The sequence below is a fragment of the Filicampus tigris genome, chromosome 22 (genome assembly GCF_054856515.1).
Source record: "Filicampus tigris isolate MCC_2025a chromosome 22, RoL_Ftig_1.0, whole genome shotgun sequence".
Taxonomy (NCBI): Eukaryota; Metazoa; Chordata; class Actinopteri; order Syngnathiformes; family Syngnathidae; genus Filicampus; species Filicampus tigris.
In genome coordinates this window covers 9,813,350-9,837,745 of record NC_141238.1, presented here as the reverse complement: position 1 = coordinate 9,837,745, position 24,396 = coordinate 9,813,350, and the positions used below count along the sequence as shown (strand labels likewise).

Here is a 24,396-nt window from a genome sequence, read left to right as displayed (position 1 = left end):
CAACATCCAGAGCCTTTATGAACTCCGGGCGGATCTCATCCACCCCCGGGGCTTTGCCACCGAGGAGCTTTTTGACTACCTCGGTGACTTCAACCCCAGAGATAGGAGAGCCCACCTCAGAGTCTCCAGGCTCTGCTTCCTCAGCGGAAGGCGTGTCGGTGGAATTGAGGAGGTCTTCGAAGTACTCTCCCCACCGATCCACAACGTCCCGAGTTGAGGTCAGCAGCACCCCATCTCCACTATAAACAGTGTTAATGGTGCACTGCTTCCCCCTCCTGAGACGCCGGATGGTGGACCAGAATTTCCTCGAAGCCGTCCGGAAGTCATTTTCCATGGCCTCCCCAAACTCCTCCCACACCCGGGTTTTTGCCTCAGCAACCGCCAGAGCTGCATTCCGCTTGGCCAGCCGGTACCCGTCAGCTGCCTCCGGGGTCCCGCAGGCCAAAAAGGCCCGATAGGACTCCTTCTTCAGCTGGACAGCATCCCTTACCGCTGGTGTCCACCAGCAGGTTCGGGGATTGCCGCCACGACAGGCACCGACCACCTTGCGGCCACAGCTCCGATCGGCCGCCTCAGCAATGGAGGCACGAAACATGGTCCACTCGGACTCGATGTCCCCCGCCTCCCCCGGGACCTGGGAAAAGTTCTGCCGGAGGTGGGAGTTGAAACTCCTTCTGACAGGGGATTCTGCCAGACGTTCCCAGCAAACCCTCACAATACGTTTGGGTCTGCCAGGTCGGACCGGCATCTTCCCCCACCATCGGAGCCAACTCACCACCAGATGGTGATCAGTTGACAGCTCCGCCCCTCTCTTCACCCGAGTGTCCAAAACATGCGGCCGCAAGTCCGATGATACGACTACAAAGTCGATCATCGAACTGCGGCCTAGGGTATCCTGGTGCCAAGTGCACATATGGACACCCTTATGCTTGAACATGGTGTTCGTTATGGACAATCCGTGATGAGCACAGAAGTCCAGTAACCGAACACCGCTCGGGTTCAGATCGGGGGGGCCGTTCCTCCCAATCACACCTCTCCAGGTCTCACTGTCATTGCCCACGTGAGCATTGAAGTCCCCCAGCAGAACGATGGAGTCCCCAGGTGGAGCGCCCTCCAGCACACCCTCCAAGGACTCCAAAAAGGGTGGGTACTCTGCGCTGCCGTTTGGTGCATAAGCACAAACAACAGTCAGGACCCGTCCCCCCACCCTCAGGCGGAGGGAGGCTACCCTCTCGTCCACCGGGGTAAACCCCAATGTACAGGCGCCAAGCCGGGGGGCAATAAGTATGCCCACACCTGCTCGGCGCCTCTCACCCTGGGCAACTCCAGAGTGGAAGAGTGTCCAACCCCTCTCGAGAGGACTGGGACCAGAACCCAAGCTGTGCGTGGAGGTTAGCCCGACTATATCTAATCAGAACCTCTCAGCCTCACACACCAGCTCAGGCTCCTTCCCTGCCAGAGAGGTGACATTCCATGTCCCAAGAGCTAGTTTTTGCTGCCGGGGATCGGACCGCCAAGGTCCCCGTCTTCCGCCGCCGCCCAGCTCACACGGCACCCGACCCCTTTGGCCCCTCCCACCAGTGGTGAGCCCATGGGAAGGGGGACCCACGTATCCTTTTCGGGCTGAGCCCGGCCGGGCCCCATGGGTGCAGGCCCGGCCACCAGGCGCTCGCCATCGAGCCCCACCTCCAGGCCTGGCTCCAGATGGGGGCCCCGGTGACCCGCGTCCGGGCGAGGGAAAACGTGGTCCGTTAATTTTACTCATCATAAAGGGTCATTTTGAGCCGTGCTTAGTCTGGTCCCTCACCTAGGACCTGTTTGCCATGGGTGACCCTACCAGGGGCATAAAGCCCCAGACAACGTAGCTCCTAGGATCATTGGGGCGCGCAAACCCCTCCACCACGATAAGGTGACGGCTCACGTGGGGACACATGGACACATCACTTCTATTTAAAACATAAGTTGAAGAAAAGCAGTTATATACAAAAACAGTATATAGTAATAATGAGCATCTTGCGATCTGAGCACAACATCATCAATCAGTGGGTCATTTATCTTTCCTTATGCTTTGAGTTTGTGTAACTGTGCAAATTTTAGATTTCAGTTCTGGTTCATGACTTTAGTTGTTTTGTCGAATTCTAGCATTCAAATTTAGGACTACACGTACAAGGTTAACTGGTCATTGTCTGGGCCCAGCGCTTACGCCACAATCCAATTTCAAGCCCCTCATTGCATCATCTGACATGGAATTTTTTACTACATCATCAAAAACACTTACTAACACACCACCGCCACCATATGACATTGATAAAATTGGCTTCATGTCTTTAAGAGATGTGTGCACATTTCAGGATTCAATCTATATTTGTATTATATATTGTTTTCAAAATCATTTACAATTTTACAGCTTACCACAAAGAGTTAGTTCCTTCAGTTTATTTTTTTGAAGCTTAAAGGATTGCTGCTATTGTCACCAGCACACGTGTTTTTCACACCACTTTTTAGTGGAGAATCTTTTAGCACAACCATTGCAGCTGAATGGTTTCATCCCAGTGTGTGTTCTCACATGTTTTGTTAAAAGTGGCTTTTGAGAGAAGCTTTTGCCTCAAACTGTGCAGGAAAAAGGTTTTTCTCCACTGTGTGTTCTTGTGTGTTGTGTTAAAGTTGACTTCTGAGAGAAGCTTTTGTCACAAACTGAGCAGGAAAAAGGGTTTTCTCCACTGTGTGTTCTTGTGTGCTCCTTTAAATATGACTTTACAGAGAAGCTTTTGCCACAAACTGTGCAGGAAAAAGGTTTTTCTCCACTGTGTGTTCTGTTGAAGTTGACTTGTTTGTCGCAAACGTTTTTCTCACAAACTGTGCAGGAAAAAGGTTTTTCTCCACTGTGTGTTCTTGTGTGTCATTTTAAATTTGACTTTTGAGAGAATTTTTTGCCACAATCTAACCAGGAAAAGGGTTTTTCTCCACTTTATGTTCTTGTGTGCTTTATTAAATCTGATTTATGAGAAAAACCTCTACCACAATCTAAGCAGGAAAAAGATTTTTCTCTACTGTGTGTTCTTGTGTGCTCAGTCAAATTTGACTTTACAGAGAAGCTTTTGCCACAAACTGAGCAGGAAAAAGATTTTTCTCTACTGTGTGTTCTTGTGTGCTCAGTCAAATTTGACTTTACAGAGAAGCTTTTGCCACAAACTGAGCAGGAAAAAGGTTTTTCTCCACTGTGTGTTCTTGTGTGTCGTGTTAAATGTGACTTTACAGAGAAGCCTTTGCCATAAACTGAGCAGGAAAATGTTTTTTCTCCACTGTGTGTTCTTGTGTGAACTATTAAAGGCCCCTTTGAACTTAAGTTTCCCACATTGAGAACATTCACAGCATTTGTTGTCAGTGTGACATAATAAGAATAAGAATAAGAATAAGAATGCCTTTATTGATCCCACAGTGGGGAAATTTTCATTGTTACAGTAGCAAAGATATAGGTCACACAGCGGCATAATGTGGCCATTAATGTATAACATTGACGGCAAACATTTAGAATCAAACCTATGTAGATATACGCAGTAACATGTGTATATACACATGTGTATACACACCAACCTACATCTACATAAAAAATATGAGGAACACTCATTTCGGCCTGTACATAGTACAGAGGAAAAAATACTCTAAGTGACAGTGCTGCAGTGCTGTAGTGAAATGTAAGGAACAGCATTGGATAAAAATAAAACTAGACTAACAGTAGTGGGGAATGTTGAGTATTGCACGGTATTACAGTAGTGGGGAATATTGGGTATTGCACGATACGAGCTCAGGTGCAGGACTGCACAATTGCACTAATGACCGCCAGTTTGTAGAGACTAAACAATGTTCTTGTTAAAGAGTCTGACAGCAGCAGGCAAGAAGGAACGGCGGAATCTCTCCTTTGCACAGCGAGGGTGTAACAGTCTGTCACTGAAGGTGCTGTGGAGTGCTGTTAGGGTGCCCTGGAGGGGGTGGTCCGGGTTGCCCAGCATTGATGACAGCTTGGCCAACATCCTCCTGTCCCCCACCGAGTCCACAGAGTCCAGGGAGCAGCCCAGGACAGAGCCGGCCCTCTTGACCAGTTTGTCCAGCCGCTTCTTGTCCCGGGCCGAGACGCCGCCTGCCCAGGTGACCACTCCCTGGAAGATGACCGATGCAACCACCGAGTCATAAAAGTTCCTGAGGAGTGTCCCCTGAACCCCAAAAGACCTCAGTCTCCTGAGTAGGAAGAGTCTGCTCTGACTCTTCCTATAGAGGGCGTCTGTGTTGTCGCACCAGTCCAGTTTATTGTTCAGATGAACACCCAGGTACTTGTAAGTTGAGACTCTCTCAACATCTGTTCCCCGGATGTTCACTGGTGCAGGTGAAGAGTGCTGGCGCCTACCGAAATCCACCACCATTTCTTTGGATTTCCCCGCATTGATCAGGAGGCGGTTCTGCTGGCACCAGTCCACAAAACCCTGAGTAAGTTCTCTGTACTCCCGATCATCTCCGCCTGTGATGAGGCCGACAATCGCAGAGTCGTCAGAGAACTTCTGCAGGTGACAGGTAGGGGTGTTGTAGTTGAAGTCCGAGGTGTAGAGGGTGAACAGGAAGGGAGCCAAGACAGTTCCCTGTGGGGCCCCCGTGCTGCAGAGGAGCACGTCAGACACACAGTCCTGTGTCCTCACATACTGTGGCCGGTTTGTGAGGTAGTCCTGGATCCATGTGGTGAGGTGGTGCGCCACCCCCGCCCGCTCCAGCTTGTCTCCCAGTAGGGTGGGCTGGATGGTGTTGAAAGCACTGGAGAAATCAAGGAACATGATCCTCACAGTGCTCCCCGCCTTCTCCAGGTGGGAGAGTGAAGTGTGGAGGAGGTAGATGATGGCATCATCCACACTGATGCCAGGCTGGTATGCCCTATCACCTTTAGCTTGTTCATCATCAAGATCAGTGTCAGGAGAGTGTGATGATCTGGCATCACTCTGTGCTTGTGATGATCCCCAGTAGTCACTTTCTGTGGTCGTATGTTGACTTGAGCTGCTATTTGGAGGCTCCGCCCCTCTGCCGTCTTCGCTCTTTAAAGGGACAAAGAGCAGTGGTGATGTGATCTGCTCCTCCCTCCTCCTTTTTAATGTGAGTGAAGTCTGGCCTAATTTTTTCAGGACCAAGATATTTTTCAATGACATCTGCAGGACACAAAAAGAAAGACACACACTTGGTTTGGCCAAGTCCAACTGAAGGCGGTGATTTTGATGTTGTGTATTATTGTTTCAACAGCGGTACGACCTTGACTTGTGCCCGTCCTATCCCAACTTGGACCAGACCATCAGAAACAAAAAAAGAATAAACGGCTGGCAACTCAAACCAGTACTTTGGAGCGATTTGATCTATGGACGCCCTGTGACTTGATATGAAATAAAAAATTTCTGTTGCTCTCCTATAAAACACACCGCGTTCCAAATTATGATGTAAATGACTTTTTTTCCTCATATTTTTACAAATATTCTATACCAGGTGTCACCAAGTCCGGTCCTCAAGGGCCAATATTATGCATGTTTTAGATGTTTCCCTCCTTCAACACACCTGATTCAAATTATCAGGATCATGATGAGTAGAGATAGACCGATTGTAAGCCAGGCGATAATTGGCATTTTGGTGATTATCGGCCTTTTCATTCATCTGGCGGCCGATGAGCAATCCATTTAAAACTGGGTCATTTTGCCTCTGATGTAGCCGAGCGCGTCTTGGGCTATCTGTAATGAAGCCTCACTCCAGCATTGTCCCGCCCAAAGCAGCATCTGATTCCCGGTTAGCCGTGATGAGCCACAGCCAATCATTACCAACAGTCATATATGGATTCAACCACAGCGGTCCCACACTCATGGGAGATATGCAGGCTTCGAAGGTAAGTTAGAGGAGAGTACTGAAGTTTAATCGTCAGTAAGATATGCAGGGCTGTTTTTACTGTACCCAACAAAAAATCCTTTCTCACATCTTGCATCTAATTTCTTGTGATCATGCTTGTACGCATAACATTCTGATCCAAACACCCACATTTTGGAAAGATCTGGCTTTCGTCCTGTCATCATGAAATATGGAGTGTTTTTAATCCTGTCATTGTAACATCTGTTATGAATATGAGTAGCATTCTGAACAGCCACAGCACTTTTGGTAACCCCTTTTCTAATAGCAAGCACCGTCCCATTTCAAAAAGCGTTCTCCGCTATCGTTCTGCTGTACCATTTTGGTGTGGAGAGTATGGGGATGAAGTTTCATGTCTAATGTCTTTTTCCCTCAAGAGTGACTGAAAGGCATTGTTGGTGTATTCTGTACCATTATCTCACCTAATACATTTACACTGCCATATGGAAGTGCCTTGCACTGTCTGCAAGGAACTTTTCTGTTGCCAATAATGTGTCACTTTTGTTGTTAAAAAAATAAACAGATACTGCCCCTGAAAAATCATCTGTGAATGAGATTGCATACGTAGATCCCGTTCTCCCGTCTGTTATCATGGGGAATGTTAGATCTCTCCCCAACAAGATGGACAAGCGGCGCTTCTGGGAGGCGAGCATGCTGCTATTCACTGAGTCGTGGCTAACAGCGCTAACACCAGACGTGGTCGTAGAATTGGACGGCTTGCAAATCCTACGCGCGGACAGAACGCTGGAGAGTAGTAAGAGAAAAGGAGGAGGGCTGGCTGTGTTTGTGAATGATACCTGGTGTAATTTTGGGCACATCACGATTAAGGAGCAGCTCTGCAGTAGGGACATTGAGCTGTTAGCTGTTGGCATGAGACCATACTATGTCCCGCGAGAGTTTAGTCATGTGATTGTGGTGACCGTGTACGTCCCCCCTGCTGCCAACAGTGACACAGCCTGTGACAGCCTTGACTGCAGCTGTGAGCAGGCTACAAACACAGCACCCAAATAATCCAATAATGTTCATCTTTTCTTCTTATTTGTTAAGTGATTTTCAAGTTTCTTTTGTTGCGACAATGACAATGATCTACCTGAAGCGAAAACTCTCTCACCTTGCTGACAGTTTCGGCTGTCACTGCAGCCTTCCTCGGAGCCGTCACCGCTTTCATGTGACGTGTCTAAAAACAGCTGACCGGGTCGGGGGAACCTTCAAAATAAGGCTCACCGACCCGATCAAAGCTGCGCTCCAGCACTCCGCCGCCGTTGGAGGATAGTGTCCCAGGTGTGTGGGAGCATGTAGGCCCCCTCGCCCCTGTTGATGCTGTTTTCCCCACGTCTCCTTATTTCCATGGCCTCCTTGATCCATTTTTTGAGTTTATTGGTTTCTGATGTTAAGATTCTGCCCTTCTCCCAGTCCATGGTATGGTTATGGTTGTTCCTTCTGCAGTGGTTTGTTATGGCTTATTTCTTGTCCTCTTGTTCGGCTTTTTGTTTTTGGGTTCTGGTGTAATGTCCTACTGTTTCTTTTTTTCGTGTACTGAAAGTTCGACCAGTTTCTCCATTGTATGTTTTATTGCATGTTTTGCATGGGATTTCGTAGATGATGTTGCATTTTTTGTCGGTGTTATGGTATCTTTTGGGTGCACAAGTTGTTGTCGTAATTTCTGATTTGGTTTTATTGCAGTGTGTATTTGGTGTTTTCTCATGATACGTTGGATGGGTTCTGTGTACGCTGGATTTTTAGATGAGTTTCTGAGTTTTTGGCTGATTTGGTAACTCATGCAGATAATATAGTGATTATGGGTGACTAACATTCATATGAATCTCCCGTCGGAACCACTTACAGCGGCGTTTCAGACAATAATTGATAGCTTTGATTTCACGCAGATAATTGATCAAGCGACGCATAAAAATGGTAATACTTTAGATTTGGCATTAACCCGAGGTTCTGCGACTGGCTGGCGACCAGTTCGGGGTGTAGTCTGCCTTCGCCCATTGACGGCTGGGATAGGCTCCAGCAATTCCCCGCGACCCTGTATAGGATAAGCGGTTTGGAAGATGACATGACATTAACCCGAGGTTTAGCATGTTCAAATGTAATGTTGTTACCGTATACTACTGTTATGTCTGACCATTACTTTATCAAATTTGAAGTGCGGGCTCATTACCATCGCCCTGACCACAATCAAAGCTTTAGCAGCCGAAATATTAGTTCTTCAACCACCGCTGCGCTGTCTGAGCTACTGCCCCTGGTAACTGCTTCGTTTCCAAGCTATATTGGTTCGATTGACAACCTCACAAATGATTTTAATGCTGCTCTGTTAAATGCGCTCGACTCCGTTGCACCATTAAGACATAAAACCCGTCCTAAACGGCCTACTCCGTGGTTTACTGAGGAAACCCGCTCACTTAAACAATCATGTAGGAAGCTAGAGCGCAAATGGCGTGCGATTAAACTTGAGGTCTTCTTTCAGGCATTGTGTGATAGTTTACTAATATATAAAGAAGCACTCGCCTTTGCCAAAACTAATTACTTTTCCAGATTAATTGTTCTAAATAAAAACAATCCTAAATATTTATTTGATACAGTGGCAATGCTAACGCAACAGCCCATGACTTCATGCAATTCTTTATGCAGAAGATTGAGCGCATTCGGGACGAGATTAAGGACACCGCTCCTAAAACCCTGTTGAATTCCGCGAATACTGATGTTAGTAGGGTTATTATGGCTGATAACTGTCTGACAACCCTATGTCTTTTTAAAATAGTATCTCTTGAAAGCCGAACAAAATTAGTTGGTGTGGCAAAACAGAACACTTGCGTGCTCGACCCGCTTCCTGGTAAACTCAAAGAATTGTTTACAACCCTAGGACACTCCGTCTTAAATATCATTAACTTATCACTCACTTCGGGCACTGTACCAGCAGCCTTTAAAACCGCTGTTATTCGACCTTTGCTTAAGCGGCCAAACCTTGATCCAGAGAACCTCAGTAATTATAGGCCGGTTTCAAATCTCCCGTTTATTGCGAAAATTCTCAAAAAAGTTGTAGCGCAACAGCTTAGTGACTATATGGCTGCTAATAATCGATTTGAAATTCTTCAGTCAGGATTTAAAGCCCATCACTCTACTGAGACGGCTCTTGCTAAAGTGACTAATGATCTTCTCTTAGCTATGGACTCCGACACCTCATCAATACCACTCTTACTTGACCTTAGTGCTGCTTTTGACACCGTCGATTATAGCATACTATTAGAACGCCTTGAAGGATGTGTTGGTATCTCAAACTCAGCACTTTCTTGGTTTTATTCTTACCTCTCAGAAAGGATGCACCGTGTAATTCATGGCAATGCGACTTCTAAGTTTTGTAAAGTTACATGTGGAGTCCTGCAGGGATCTGTACTAGGACCCCTATTGTTTAGCATCCACATGCTTCCGCCTGGTGGTATTATACGTAAATATAACATTAGTTTTCATTGTTATGCTGACGATACCCAATTATATATGCCGCTCGAGATATTAAACCCGGCTAATTGCTGTAATTTAGAGGCGTGCCTTGCCGAGATTAAACAATGGATGTCTCTCAATTTTTTGCTTTTTAACTCCAATAAAACCGAGATGTTGATTATTGGCCCTGCTCATCATCGGCACCTATTTAAGAACACCACTTTGAGGCTCGATAAATGTACTATTACCCAAAGTGATTCGACAAAAAATCTTGGTGTTATATTCGACCCAACTCTGTCTTTTCAAATGCACATTAAGAATATTACTAGAACCGCATTTTTCCATCTCCGTAATATTGTTAAAATTCGTCCAATTCTGTCAAATAGTGATGCAGACATTTTAATCCACGCATTTGTTACATCTCGCCTCGATTATTGTAACGTTTTGCTCTCTGGTCTTCCCATGTCTAGTATTAAAAGTCTGCAGCTAGTACAAAATGCCGCAGCAAGACTCTTGATGAGAAAGTTCGATAATGTTACTCCGATATTAGCCAATTTGCATTGGTTCCCAGTCCACTTGAGATGTGATTTCAAGGTTTTGATACTTACCAGCAAAATACTGCACTGCTTAGCACCTTCCTATCTCGTTGACTTAGTATACCGTATGTTCCGATCCGAAACCTTCGGTCACAAAATGCTGGCCTTTTAGTGATCCCGAGAGCCAAAAAGAAGTTTGTAGGCTCTAGAGCATTTTCTATTTGGGCAACGATGCTTTGGAATGCCCTACCCGCGGATATTAGAGGCACTAAATCAGTAGAAATGTTTAAAACACGACATAAGACTTATTTGTACGATTCTGCATTTAGTTGAACTGTTTGTTTTGGACCCACTACAGTTCGCATACCAGCCTGATATTTTGTGGAAGATGCCATCATCTACCTCCTCCACACTTCACTCTCCCACCTGGAGAAGGTCGGGACCACTGTGAGGATCAGCTTTCAACACCATCCAGCCCACCCTATTGGGAGACAAGCTGGAAAGGGCGGGAGTGGCCCACCACCTCACCAGATGGATCCAGGACTACCTCACAAACCGGCCAGAGTACGTGAGGACACCGGACTGTGTGTCTGACGTGTTCCTCTGCAGCACGGGGGTGCCGCAGGGACCCGTCTTGGCTCCCTTCCTGTTCACCCTCTACACTTTGGACTTCAACTACAACACCCCTACCTGTCACCTGCAGAAGTTTTCTGACGACTCTGCGATTGTCGGCCTCATCACAGACAGAGACGATCGGGAGTACAGAGAACGTACTCAGGGTTTTATGGACTGGTGCCAGCAGAACCGCCTCCTGATCAATGCGGGGAAATCCAAAGAGTTGGTGGTGGATTTCTGTAGGCGCCAACACTCTGCACCTGCACCAGTGAATATATGGGGAACAGATGTTGAGAGAGTCTCAACTTACATGTACCTGGGTGTTCATCTGAACAATAAACTGGACTGGAGCGACAACGAATACGCTCTCTATAGGAAGGGTCAGAGCAGACTCTTCCTACTCAGGAGACTGAGGTCTTTTGGGGTTCAGGGGACACTCCTCAGGAACTTTTATGACTCGGTGGTTGCTTCGGTCATTTTCCAGCGAGTGGTCTCCTGGGCAGGCGACGTCTCGGCCCAGGACAAGAAGCGGCTGGACAAACTGGTCAGGAGGGCCGGCTTTGTCCTGGGCTCTGTGGACTCAGTGGCGGACAGGAGGATGATGACCAAGCTGTCATCAATGCTGGACAACCCGGCCCACCCCCTCCAGGGCACTCTAACAGCACTCCACAGCTCCTTCAGTGACAGACTGTTCCGCCGCTCCTTCTTGCCTGCTACTGTCAGACTGTTTAACAAAAACATTGGGTAGTCTCTACAAACTGGCGGACATTAGTGCAATCGTGCAGTCCTGCATCTGATCTTGTATTGTACAATACTCAACATTCCCCACTACTGCATTTTTATTCTTATCCAATGCTGTTCCTTATATTTCACTGCAGCACTGTCACTTAAAGTATTTTTTTTCTTCCTCTGTACAGGCTAAAAAAAGTGTTTCTTCATACTTTATATGTAGATGTACGTTGGGTGTATATACATGTGTATACACACATGGTTACTGCGTATATTTACAATGGTTTTTGATTCTAAATGTTTGCTGTTAATGTTATACATTAAAGGCTACATTATGTCGCCCTCTCTGTGTGACCTATATCTTTGCTGCTGTAACGCTGAAAATTTCCCCACTGTGGGATCAATAAAGGCCTTCTTATTCTTATTCTATGGTAATGCTTATATGGGCCATTCAACCATATTGGTGCTATTTGCATACCAAGGCAATAACATGAAAATACATTTTTACAAAAGCGTCCATCACATTGATATATATTGTGTTTAAAGTTACCATTCAATTAGTGTAAATGTCATGGCTACAACCCACTAAGAGTTTCACTACAAAAAAATGACATGATAAAACAAGTTCTGAGATGAAGCAATGAACATTGAGTTGATCAATATGTGCATCACCAAATTTTGTGCTTAAAAAAAAAGAGGCAAAAAATATCAAACTTTGAGTTTATTTTGAGTATTACAAAAAGAAAGGAACACTGATTTGGTGGAATGGGCCATAAAATATAAATTATATAACATACATGTTGATGTATGTATATTTCTTTATTGAGAAAAATTGTATGCACACTATTTTTTATTAATGCTTTGCCAACGTATCGGATCCGGACTCGAATCGGTATCAGAACAGGGAATCGGCAGATCACAGATCTCAAAATCAAAAGACTCTGACCTGAAAAAACGTGATCGGAACAACCCTAACGTGAAGTCTCGTAAAAGTGAACCTCTCAAATCGTGAGCCGTCAAAAATCTGTGAATGATGTGATGTAGGGTGCAGTTATCGTTAAAAATGTATTTGAAAGTTGATGTTCATATTTCCTTTGAAGTGGAATAAAACAACGAATGATATTTGCTTGCTTGGTTTAATCATTGAATATTTCATTTAATATACTGCAAATTAGAAACTTACCGTATTTTCCGGACTATAAGTCGCTACAGAGTACAAGTCGCACCAGCCATAAAATGCATAATAAAGAAGAAAAAAAACATACATAAGTCGCACTGGAGTGTAAGTCGCATTTTGGGAGGAAATTTATTTGATAAAATCCAACAGCAAGAAGAGACATGTCATTTAAAATTTAAATGATGAGCAATTGAAAATAAAAGTAAAATAGAGACAACAACAACGGTATGCTTACGTTACATTACACAACGCCCCCCCTTCACTCCCCGGAAGCCAAGTTGTCTCCGTCGCGTAATGCTAATAAATGTGTCCATATAAATCAAAATAATAAAATTGTACACACATGTAGAAAAAGAAAGTTACAGTAATGTTGCGGAATTAGGACTGTAAGAATAAGAATAAGAATAAGAATAAGAATAAGAATAAGAATAAGAATGCCTTTGTATGTGAATTTGGGGGGATTCACAGGAGCGCCTCATCCACACAGTCACTCGAATCAAAGAGCATGACCGGACACAGTGATAGGGAACAACATGGTTTAGTAGCACTCCAATCCATTCCACACAACAGAGCACAACAACTCGCTCAATCCCGGCGCGTACACGTCGACGAAGAGACGCGCATCTGCTGCTAACGGCTAATATTCTCGAAACGAAAGAAAGAAAGGACCCATTAGCTGCCCAAAAATGTGCCTGGTGTAAAACACACAAATTAAACACTAAACCAATGCATGTATAACCAAAGCACTAATTAGGAATTTACAACAGGTAACTTAAATAATAGATAAGATAAGATACGTTTGAACTCACCAAAACGGTTGTAGATCGATCTGATCTGGAGGTGGCCATTTAGTCTTGTGTCAACTGAAAATGACATCACAACTGCTCACAACGACCAATCATGGCTCAGATTCAGAAAACAGGTCAGTCGCAAATACCGTGTTTCAACCGGTGGGCCTGCTGGGAACATTTTTGAAAAATATGTTTGGGTTGACTTCCCCTTTAAGACTTCTTGGTTTTGCGGTTTTCACCAGCACACTTGTGTCTCCTGACAGAAACCTTCCATGAGAAGTGTTGGCCACAAACTGAGCAGGGAAATGGTTTCTCACCACTGTGGGTTCTTGTATGAGCTATTAAATTCCCCTTTCGAGAGAACACTTGGTCACAAACTGAACAGGCAAAAGGTTTCTCACCAGTGTGTGTTCTGGTGTGACTTACTAAGCTTCCCTTCTGAGAGAATGTTTGGCCACAAACTGAACAGGTAAAAGGTTTCTCACCAGTGTGTGTTCTTGTGTGATAAGTTAAGCTTCCCTTCTGAAAGAATCTTTGGCCACAAACTGAACAGACAAAAGGTTTCTCACCAGTGTGTGTTCTGGTGTGACGAACTAAGCTTCCCTTCTGAGAAAATGTTTGGCCGCAAACTGAACATGCAAAAGGTTTCTCACCAGTGTGTGTTCTGGTGTGACTTATTAAGTGTGCCTTCCGAGAAAACGTTTGGCCACAAACTGAGCATGCAAAAGGTTTCTCACCAGTGTGGGTTCTTATGTGTAATTTTAAGATTGACTTACGAGAGAATCTTTCACCACAATCTGAACAGACAAAAGGTTTCTCACCAGTGTGTGTTCTGGTGTGACTTAATAAAGTTTGCTTACGAGAGAACCTTTGGCCACAATCTGAACAGGCAAAAGGTTTCTCACCAGTATGTGTTCTGGTGTGTATTTTTAAGTTTAACTTAAAAGAGAACATTTGTCCACAATGTGAACATGCAAAAGGTTTTTCACCAGTGTGTGTTCTGGTGTGACTTATTAAGCTTCCATTCCGAGAGAATCCTTGGCCACAAACCGAACATACAAATGGTCTCTCACCAGTGTGTGTTCTTGTGTGTCTTTTTAAGCTTACCTTATGAGAGAACATTTGTCCACAAAGAGAACATGCAAAAGGTTTCTCCCCGGTGTGTGTTCTGCTGTGACTTATTAAGTGTCCCTTATGAGAGAATATTTTGCCACAATGTGAACAAGCAAAATGTTTCTCACCAGTGTGTGTTCTGGTGTGACGTCTTAAGTGACCCTTCCGAGAGAATCTTTGGCCACAAACTGAGCAGGAAAAGGGTTTCTCTTCAGGGTGCATTCTCATATGTTGTAAACGTCTCTTAAAAGCATACGTTTTCCCACACTTAGAACATTTCCAGCATTTGTTGTCATTGATACATGTCATATCACCTTCACATTCTTCATCATCATCATCACCATTTGATGGCGTCTCATCACTATCAGATAGTGGTGGGCGGAGGCCGTCTCCTTGTGATCCTCCCGAGTGGTCCCCATCACCTTCTGTTGTCACATGTTGACATGAGCTGCTGCTGCTTGGAGGCTGCGCCCCACTGCTCACCTCACTTTGACCTTCATCTTTACTCTTCAAAGATGCATTAGTCGATGGCAACTTGCAGATATCCTGGTCCTCCTCCTCCATGCACAGGTGCTCTCGCTCCTCTTTTTTAACATTAAAGGACTGCTGCTCCTCTTCCTCTTTAAATTGAGGGATCTCTTCATCCTCCTCTTCCTCTTTAATGTGAGGATAAACATATTCACTGATGTCTGCAAGACAAGAAGACAAACGCACATGGTATTATTATAGTTCATATTTATAATGGTTTATTATGAGAGCCAGGTAAGTTGGGAAGATTACAACGTGCTGTTCGGCATTAGCAAATTCACTTACTGATGCATTTTTGTGGGAAGCCAATCCTTGGTTATTTGTGGAAAGACTTGCACACGGTCTGACATTGCACCTTTTTGAGCGCTGATCCCGTCAAAAGCGGTACTGCTCACCTATATACGTGAGCCCCTTGAAGAAATGATTAGCACGACTGCATCTATGACGGTGTACTAAAACCTCACTAACATTTAAGCACTGCAAAGGGTAATAAGAAAGCTTCAAAGAATACGTCACCCAATCATCCATTTTCTGAGCCGTCAAAGCAGAAACGCCTTCTAAATAATACATGAACATCAAAGCCTTTGTAGGCTTTTATTTTGAAACCCTTGCAGGAAGGGCTGCCCACACCGACTCATAAGCCCCCGGGCTAACCATCAAATATGTATTTATTGATTTAAACGTCACAAGTAGAAAATGTGCACAGAGGTGTATAGATAGTATAGTCGATGTCACACGAATGCCTATTCGTGTGACATCGACTGTAATGCAGTATTGAGCAGGTTATGATCATTTTCATGGCCAGATACGCAGCTGGATAACCTCAATGCTTTTTGGACACAGAATTAGCCAATTTTGATTTAAGAACATTATTTTTTTTGAAAGCATGAGATCAATGTCTGCATTTGTATGTTTATATAAGCATCATGTATACATGTCAGTGTATGTACATACTTATTCACGATATGTTTTTACATTACATGCCATATTCTTGACCTATTTGACTGCATTTCATGTCATCCATTGTTGATATTGACAATACATTTGCACCATTACGGTCAAGCAAAAATGTTCAATCAATTGATAATGAGTCAATGTAATGTTGCTTGGGTGTGCATGCGTGTGCATCTACTCTTCTCTAATCCGCTCCCAGCTAGTCGAATGGCTCGTGAAATTGTGAACAAAATTATTCTCACTCTACTTATTTTTGAGGTGTTGGAAATGCATCGCAACCTGTCGCTGTGCAATAACTCTCTGGATGCCGGTCAGCGAGGTGCTCAGCCAGATTGGACGAGATCCCACCTCCAGCCACGGTAGTTTGAAAACAAGACTTGTAGACGTTCTTTTTTGTCACGTTGGTCGGTTTGCCATGGCATGTAAGCAAAAGAGTTCCACTTCGCGCGTCATACTTTTCAACGAGGAGCACAGGTGTAGCCAGGGCTTCAATGCTTTGAGGCCATCTTCACATGCAGGAGGCGTGCCACTAAAAGGCATTTCACACACATCAGTAGACAGCCAGCTATGCACGTATTTATACTTGCCTTTAAGACAGAATTGGTGAGCTATGTGTGCTTTTTTTTTTTTTTAATACCGGCATTTTCAAAAAAATGGTATTGAGCCGTTTTTGACGCTGAACAATGGGGGTATGGTACTGGTAACCCGTGGCAACACTAATCACGATATAGGTATTTCATATTGGTTGATATTGATATACAGCATATTGAATTTTTTGTCCTTTTTTTTAACCCATTAAGGATGGGAGTGCGTGACCGTGTTGCTACCACTAGAGCCTGGAGGGCTGTTGCGTCTTTCTACCCTTAAAGCCTGGAGAGCATTTTCTTTTTTTTTCTTTATCCAATTTTTGTTCTCTTAACCAATGAAATGCATCAGAATACACACATGACGGTGCCGTGAGCCCGCAGACGATGTTCTGGATTTCTTTCGAAAAATCCTGCAGCACACCACCAGCTGAAATTGTGAAATATATTATAACGTCTTGAATATGAATTGATAAGAATATGAATGAATAAACACAAAGAAAAAATCATTTCGTAATGTTTCATATTGATAGTGTGAAACATGGGCCTGTTTGGATAAACATGCGTCACTAATTTGCTTGTCTCTAAACAAGGACAATTAGCTACCTGCTGCTACCACCTGCTGGTATGGAAGAGTACTACATTGTAGTAACTACATGAGTACGTGCCAGGCCTAGACCGCAGAGGCACACAAATTTGATAATTTCCCACGGCACACCTGACAATATCTCGCGGCAAACCGGTGTTTGAAAAACACTGATAAAGTCAACGCGCTTAGAGTGGTTGTTTCCCAACCCGGAAGTTGTGGGATCGATCCCGGGCCATTGTTACCATGTTGAAGTATCCTTGAGCAAGATACTGAACCCCCAGTTGCTCCTGATGCTGCGTCATCAGTACGTAGATGAGGTACAGTGTAAAGCATTTTGACTACCCAAGGTAGAAAAGCGCTATATAAGTGACAGCCCATTTACCATAAGCAGTGAACCAGTCGAACGTAATATATGGTTAAGATATATGTTTGTAGGCAATGACAATATCGACGTCTTTGTAACACAAAAGAGGACGGTGATTACATTCGATTTTTTTTAATTAAAAGTTGTGCTTCTCTTGCACCGACATTTTATTTTTACATCTTTGATGAAAACAGTAAAGATGAATAAATTTGGGCCTGTTTGAAAGTCACACGTCTAAGCACTCAAATTCTTTTGGAATGATGTTTCTATCTGTTATAGGGGGTGAGACATTAATTATTTTGTAGGTGTTGAATTTCTGGGAAACTTAATTCCAAAGACGAATTTAGATTTTGGGGAGCTGTTGAGCCAGGCACTATCGGCTAAAACGGGTTAACTATTGAACCCGGGGGAAAAAATTGAATTTAGGTCATTTTATTTTAGCATATCGTCGCCGTCCTGTGAAAAACACTTATCTCCATTTTTTTCGTTTTTCTTATTTTGACATGAATGGTGTTTCCACGTTACCAACATTGCATTAAAATGAACATTTTGGAGGTGGAGCTCGATGGCGAGCGCCTGGTGGCCGGGCCTGCACCCATGGGGCCCGGCCGGGCTCAGCCCGAAAAGGACACGTGGGTCCCCCTTCCCATGGGCTCACCACTGGTGGGAGGGGCCAAGGGGGTCGGGTGCCGTGTGAGCTGGGCGGCGGCGGAAGACGGGGACCTTGGCGGTCCAATCCCCGGCAGCAAAAACTAGCTCTTGGGACATGGAATGTCACCTCTCTGGCAGGGAAGGAGCCTGAGCTGGTGTGTGAGGCTGAGAGGTTCCGATTAGATATGGTCGGGCTCACCTCCACGCACAGCTTGGGTTCTGGTCCCAGTCCTCTCGAGAGGGGTTGGACACTCTTCCACTCTGGAGTTGCCCAGGGTGAGAGGCGCCGAGCAGGTGTGGGCATACTTATTGCCCCCCGGCTTGGCGCCTGTACATTGGGGTTTACCCCGGTGGACGAGAAGGTAGCCTCCCTCCGCCTGAGGGTGGGGGGACGGGTCCTGACTGTTGTTTGTGCTTATGCACCAAACGGCAGCGCAGAGTACCCACCCTTTTTGGAGTCCTTGGAGGGTGTGCTGGAGGGCGCTCCACCTGGGGACTCCATCGTTCTGCTGGGGGACTTCAATGCTCACGTGGGCAATGACAGTGAGACCTGGAGAGGTGTGATTGGGAGGAACGGCCCCCCCGATCTGAACCCGAGCGGTGTTCGGTTACTGGACTTCTGTGCTCATCACGGATTGTCCATAACCAACACCATGTTCAAGCATAAGGGTGTCCATATGTGCACTTGGCACCAGGATACCCTATGCCGCAGTTCGATGATCGACTTTGTAGTCGTATCATCGGACTTGCGGCCGCATGTTTTGGACACTCGGGTGAAGAGAGGGGCGGAGCTGTCAACTGATCACCAGCTGGTGGTGAGTTGGCTCCGATGGTGGGGGAAGATGCCGGTCCGACCTGGCAGACCCAAACGTATTGTGAGGGTTTGCTGGGAACGTCTGGCAGAATCCCCTGTCAGAAGGAGTTTCAACTCCCACCTCCGGCAGAACTTTTCCAACGTCCCGGGGGAGGCGGGGGACATCGAGTCCGAGTGGACCATGTTTCGTGCCTCCATTGTTGAGGCGGCCGATCGGAGCTGTGGCCGCAAGGTGGTCGGTGCCTGTCGTGGCGGCAATCCCCGAACCCGCTGGTGGACACCAGTGGTAAGGGATGCTGTCCAGCTGAAGAAGGAGTCCTATCGGGCCTTTTTGGCCAGCGGGACCCCGGAGGCAGCTGACGGGTACCGGCTGGCCAAGCGGAATGCAGCTCTGGCGGTTGCTGAGGCAAAAACCCGGGTGTGGGAGGAGTTCGGGGAGGCCATGAAAAATGACTTCCGGACGGCTTCGAGGAAATTCTGGTCCACCATCCGGCGTCTCAGGAGGGGGAAGCAGTGCACCATTAACACTGTTTATAGTGGAGATGGGGTGCTGCTGACCTCAACTCGGGACGTTGTGGGTCGGTGGGGAGAGTACTTCGAAGACCTCCTCAATTCCACCGACACGCCTTCCACTGAGGAAGCAGAGCCTGGAGACTCTGAGGTGGGCTCTCCTATCTCTGGGGTTGAAGTAACCGAGGTAGTCAAAAAGCTCCTCGGTGGCAAAGCCCCGGGGGTGGATGAGATCCGCCCGGAGTTCATAAAGTCTCTGGATGTTGAGGGGCTGTCATGGTTGACATGTCTCTTCAACATCGCGTGGACATCGGGGACAGTGCCTCTGGATTGGCAGACCGGGGTGGTGGTCCCCCTTTTCAAGAAGGGGGACCGGAGGGTGTGCTCCAATTACAGAGGGATCACACTCCTCAGCCTCCCCGGCAAGGTCTATTCAGGGGTGCTGGAGAGGAGGGTCCGTCGGAAGGTCGAATCCCGGATTCAGGAGGAGCAATGTGGTTTTCATCCTGGCCGTGGAACAGTGGACCAGCTCTACACCCTCAGCAGGGTCCTCGAGGGTGCATGGGAGTTTGCCCAACCGGTCTACATGTGTTTTGTGGACTTGGAGAAGGCGTTCGACCGTGTCCCTCGGGGAGTTCTGTGGGGGGTGCTTCGGGAGTACGGGGTACCGAGCCCCCTGATAAGGGCTGTCCGGTCCCTGTACCACCGATGCCAGAGTTTGGTCCGAATTGCCGGCAGTAAGTCGGATTCGTTTCCTGTGGGGGTTGGACTCCGCCAAGGCTGCCCTTTGTCACCGATTCTGTTCATAACCTTTATGGACAGAATTTCTAGGCGCAGCCGAGGTGTCGAGGGGGTCCGGTTTGGTGGCCTCAGTATTGCATCTCTGCTTTTTGCAGATGATGTGGTACTGTTGGCTTCTTCAAGCCGCGATCTCCAACTCTCGCTGAAGCGGTTCGCAGCCGAGTGTGAAACGGTCGGAATGAAGATCAGCACCTCCAAATCTGAGACCATGGTCCTCAGTCGGAAAAGGGTGGCGTGCCCTCTCCGGGTCGGGGATGGGATTCTGCCCCAAGTGGAGGAGTTCAAGTATCTTGGGGTCTTGTTCACGAGTGAGGGTAAGATGGAACGGGAGATCGACAGGCGGATCGGTGCAGCGTCTGCTGCGATGCGGACCCTGTATCGATCTGTCGTGGTGAAGAAGGAGCTTAGCCGAAAGGCGAGGCTCTCAATTTACCGGTCGATCTACGTTCCTACTCTCACCTATGGTCATGAGCTGTGGGTCATGACCGAAAGAACAAGATCTCGGATACAAGCGGCCGAAATGGGTTTCCTTCGCAGGGTGTCCGGGCTCTCCCTTAGAGATAGGGTGAGAAGTTCGGCCATCCGGGAGGGACTCAGAGTCGAGCCGCTGCTCCTCCGCGTCGAGAGGAGCCAGTTGAGGTGGCTCGGGCATCTGATTAGGATGCCTCCTGGACGCCTCCCTGGTGAGATGTTCCGGGCATGTCCCACCGGCAGGAGACCCAGAGGACGACCCAGAACACGCTGGAGAGACTATGTCTCCCGGCTTGCCTGGGAACGCCTTGGGATCCTTCCGGAAGAGCTGGAGGATGTTGCTGGGGAGAGGGAAGTCTGGGCTTCCCTGCTGAAGCTGCTGCCTCCGCGACCCGACTTCGGATAAGCGGGAGATAATGGATGGATGGAAAATTTTTAAAAATTCCAAAATTGGAAATACGTGTTTTTCACAGGCCAGCGATGATATTGGTACTTAATGTTAAGACTTCAAGAAGTCAACAGAACTATGAAAAAAGCCAAACTGGTCAATATGAATACGAAACAAACTCCTTCTTAAACTTAATGTGCTTTGTCTAGCTCAGGGGTTGGCAACCTTTAACAGTCAAAGAGCCATTTAGACCCGGTTTCCACAGAAAATAAAGCACTGGGAGCCGCAAACACTTTTGGACATCACCCCGCCACTTTTTGGGGGAGTTCCCAGTTGGATTGTCAAAAAAAAAATCGATACCTTAATATTAATTGATATTAAATATAGTATCGAGACAATATATTCAATTGCTTTGGTATCGACACTTTTCACAGCCTCATTCTGATTACGCTGACACGCACGGTCCTCCCAGACGCCAATGGTGTTGCTGTGTACACCAGTGAGCGGGAAATAGACGAAGAAGAAGCTGCTTCCTCCAATCCCTTCACAACAAGCCTCAGACCACCTCCGACGGCAAAACCAAAACTTATCAGACTAAAATGGCAACAGCAGGCTCACAACCCGTTTTACATGAACATCCAAAATGTAAAAGTGCTGTTTGGAAGTACTTCGGGTATGACACTGACGAGTCGGGGAAAAACAATAAACTGCGACCAGCCGGTCTGCAAGCATTGCTACAAGGCAGTCTCCACCAAGTCAAGTAGCACGACAAATTTGGCCAAACGTAAAAGATAGACACCCCAAACTCTACGAAGAAATGAAACAGCTGCTTAAGTAGTATTGTGTATGGTTACAACCATAGCGTATATCGGGTTGCACCAACAAATAACTGCTTGGCGACGTTGGCCCTAAACGCCACTTGAGAAAATATCACGAAAGCTGACGGTTGGCTTCGTCTCTTTTTACATTGATCGGGGCTGGTTACTCGTGAGCATATGTCGGGTTGCACCAACAAATGCAGGAAAAGCTTGGCGAAGCTGCGCTTTGACAACATATCCGTAACACTAAAGCTAACAGTTAGCTTCATCTATTTTTACATCGATCAGGGCTGGTTACTCGTGAGCATATGTCGGGTTGCACCAACAAATGCAGTGAAAGCTTGGCGAAGCTGCGATTTGAGAGCATATCTGTAACACTAAAGCTAACGGTTAGCTTCGTCTAGTTTTACGTCCATCGTGGCACTTTTAGCAAAGCTTGTCTCCATTTGACACGTAATATGTTGTACTGTTGTTATCAGACAGAGACAAGCCCACACGGACAAGTTTAAAGTTACACGTGGTCTGATAAAGCAGTACATCCGCCAACAAAGCTTGCTCCACAAATAGAGTTCCAATTTGTTCCAATTGCACAGTCCAGCCATTCAATCCCAGGAATGTATTTATTTATATTTTTTCAAACGTTAGTTTAAAAGAGGGTATAAAAATGTCTGGCAGTGAATGAGCAAAAATGTAAGACAATACAATTGCATTGCAATTGCACACACACAAGTTTGCTCTGAAGTTTGTCCCAGAAAATCATTACATGGATAGATCACCTAAAAATTGTGTTTCTCTACCTTTAGGGTAGATTTGGATATTTCTATTCCAACTCTAATTTCTTTATCAAACTCTTTTAATAGAACTTAAATTTTTAAAAGATACTCAAAATATATTAGACGTTTTGCACGGTATACTTTTTCATCTTTTTACGAACGCACACAGCAGATTGTGTGTAGACATTCAGCTTGTGTAGACACAATCAAGAGTTAAACCTTGACGTGAACAAACCTGCTCTGCGTGAGCCAACTGGGGACTTCTTGAAGACAGCGTCGTTGTCCTTTGTTGCTCCACAAAGTTTCCACTCGTACTCTGTCTTTCTTGCGTACATTGTCACTCAACAATCACAGCACTTGACGCTCACACTGGATTTCTGCTGAGCGATGTGTTGATCCCAAACGCGTCTCTTTGTTAGCGGCTAGCAAGCTAAGATAAACTACGCTAGGCCAGGCCCCGAGGCGACTTAAAGCGAAGACGAAAGTCCAAAAAAGTAGCGATGGGCGTCTACGTTGGATCTCTTGAGTACATCTGATACCAATCCAGGAAGATGCAGTGCCGCGTGTGCTCAGATAAAAAATAAGTCGATCTGCAGCGAATCAACTACGGCAACGCCCCTTGAACAAACTGTGCCACACGCGATAGTGGCGCGCTTCCCAGCATCCTTTGCAGCGCTCATCCCAGCATCCTTTGCAGTAGGGGTGGGCGACACTGGGTAAATACAGGGTAATACCGACCGATTCCGATACTTTTTGCTTGGAAATGTTATGATCCCCTTTGAGTTTTATATATATATATGCATGTATGTGTTTGGGATCAACACATCGCTCAGCAGAAATCCAGTGTCACGCCAAAATGGCCAACCGGAAACGATGCATGTCCACATAAAATGGCCGACCGGATGTGAGGTATCAGGGCGGGGTTAGGGTCAAAATTGCGTTTCCTACTATAAAGGGGCTTGGTGAGCTTAGGTATTGGGCGTGTTTAGGGGCGGGGCCGTACTTCCGGGCTACAACATGACGTCACCAAACGGTTGTGGCTAGGGGCTCTATTTTCGGACTACACAATGACGTGATCAAATTGGCGGGATTTAACCGTCATAAAAGGGGCGTGGTTACGGCGGGACTTCCTGTGTGACGTCACTTCTGTCAAAAGTTTGACGAAAAGGGGATCTTATACTTTTTCCCGTTTGACTGTTTTATTGTCGGATTTTAGTTGTTCATATAATATTTTGTAGTGTACTGTAAGATTATTTTTTCTCCACCTCCTCTCTGCACTCCTACATTCTCTTTTTGATATCTTGATTGCATTGTTTCTCCACGGGGGAACGGTCTTTGTTTTTCTTGTTTTAATTGAAAGTGGAGCTACTGAATCTAATGATGATTCTAAATTTAGGTTTAAATTATCAACAATAAGATCACAGGGTGCAGGTAAAATGTCAGCAGGAGTGCTTTTTAAAATCTCGATAAAATTTGCAGCCACCTCAGAAGATAAGTAGCGTTTCTTCACTGTTCTCACCGGGGCTGCCAGATGGTTAAAACTGGCGATGTTAAAATAGACACAGTAGTGGTCTGACACAGCCAAGTCAACAATAGAGGACACACCGGCAGACAAGCCATAAATTATGACCAAATCTAGGGTGTGTCCCCTTCTGTGAGTTGGCTGCGAGACGTGCTGTTTAAAATCCAAGCAGTTTAAAAGGTTTAAAAATTCTCTGGATAGTGGGTCCGAGATGTCATCCACATGTACATTAAAATCGCCGGTTATTAAAATCCTGTTATAACTGGAATATAAAATGGATAAGAAATCTGAAAATTCTGTAA

General features: G+C 46.0%; 1 protein-coding gene and 1 pseudogene across 8 annotated transcripts; both read right to left on the bottom strand.

Moving 5' to 3' along the window:
- The window catches only part of LOC147126947 (uncharacterized), a 155,860-nt pseudogene extending 148,520 nt beyond the window's left edge, over positions 1-7,340 (bottom strand).
- A 5,193-nt stretch (positions 7,341-12,533) lies between these two features.
- On the bottom strand, positions 12,534-23,343 carry LOC147126946 (uncharacterized). 8 transcript variants are annotated; one of them, XM_086022161.1, is made up of 5 exons: positions 22,808-23,343; positions 14,811-15,016; positions 14,642-14,752; positions 13,233-13,286; positions 12,932-13,060 (listed from the first exon to the last, which is right to left on the bottom strand). In XM_086022161.1, exons 1-4 carry the CDS (start codon positions 22,905-22,907, stop codon positions 13,272-13,274), a joined length of 432 nt encoding a protein of 143 aa, XP_085878287.1. In that variant the 5' UTR covers positions 22,908-23,343; the 3' UTR covers positions 12,932-13,060; positions 13,233-13,271. The 8 variants fall into 8 exon arrangements, 6 of the variants coding, with proteins under 6 accessions (XP_085878283.1, XP_085878287.1, XP_085878284.1 ...); XR_015084683.1 differs by lacking the exon at positions 12,932-13,060 and adding an exon at positions 14,456-14,568 and having other exon boundaries at positions 13,160-13,286; XM_086022157.1 differs by having other exon boundaries at positions 12,534-13,060; positions 14,456-15,016.
- Between the last annotated feature and the right edge of the window lie 1,053 nt (positions 23,344-24,396).

Coding starts and splice junctions, on each gene's coding strand:
- LOC147126946 (XM_086022156.1), bottom strand. CDS start 14,555: ATGAGAATGCACCCTGAAGAGAAACCCTTTTCCTGCTCAGTTTGTGGC.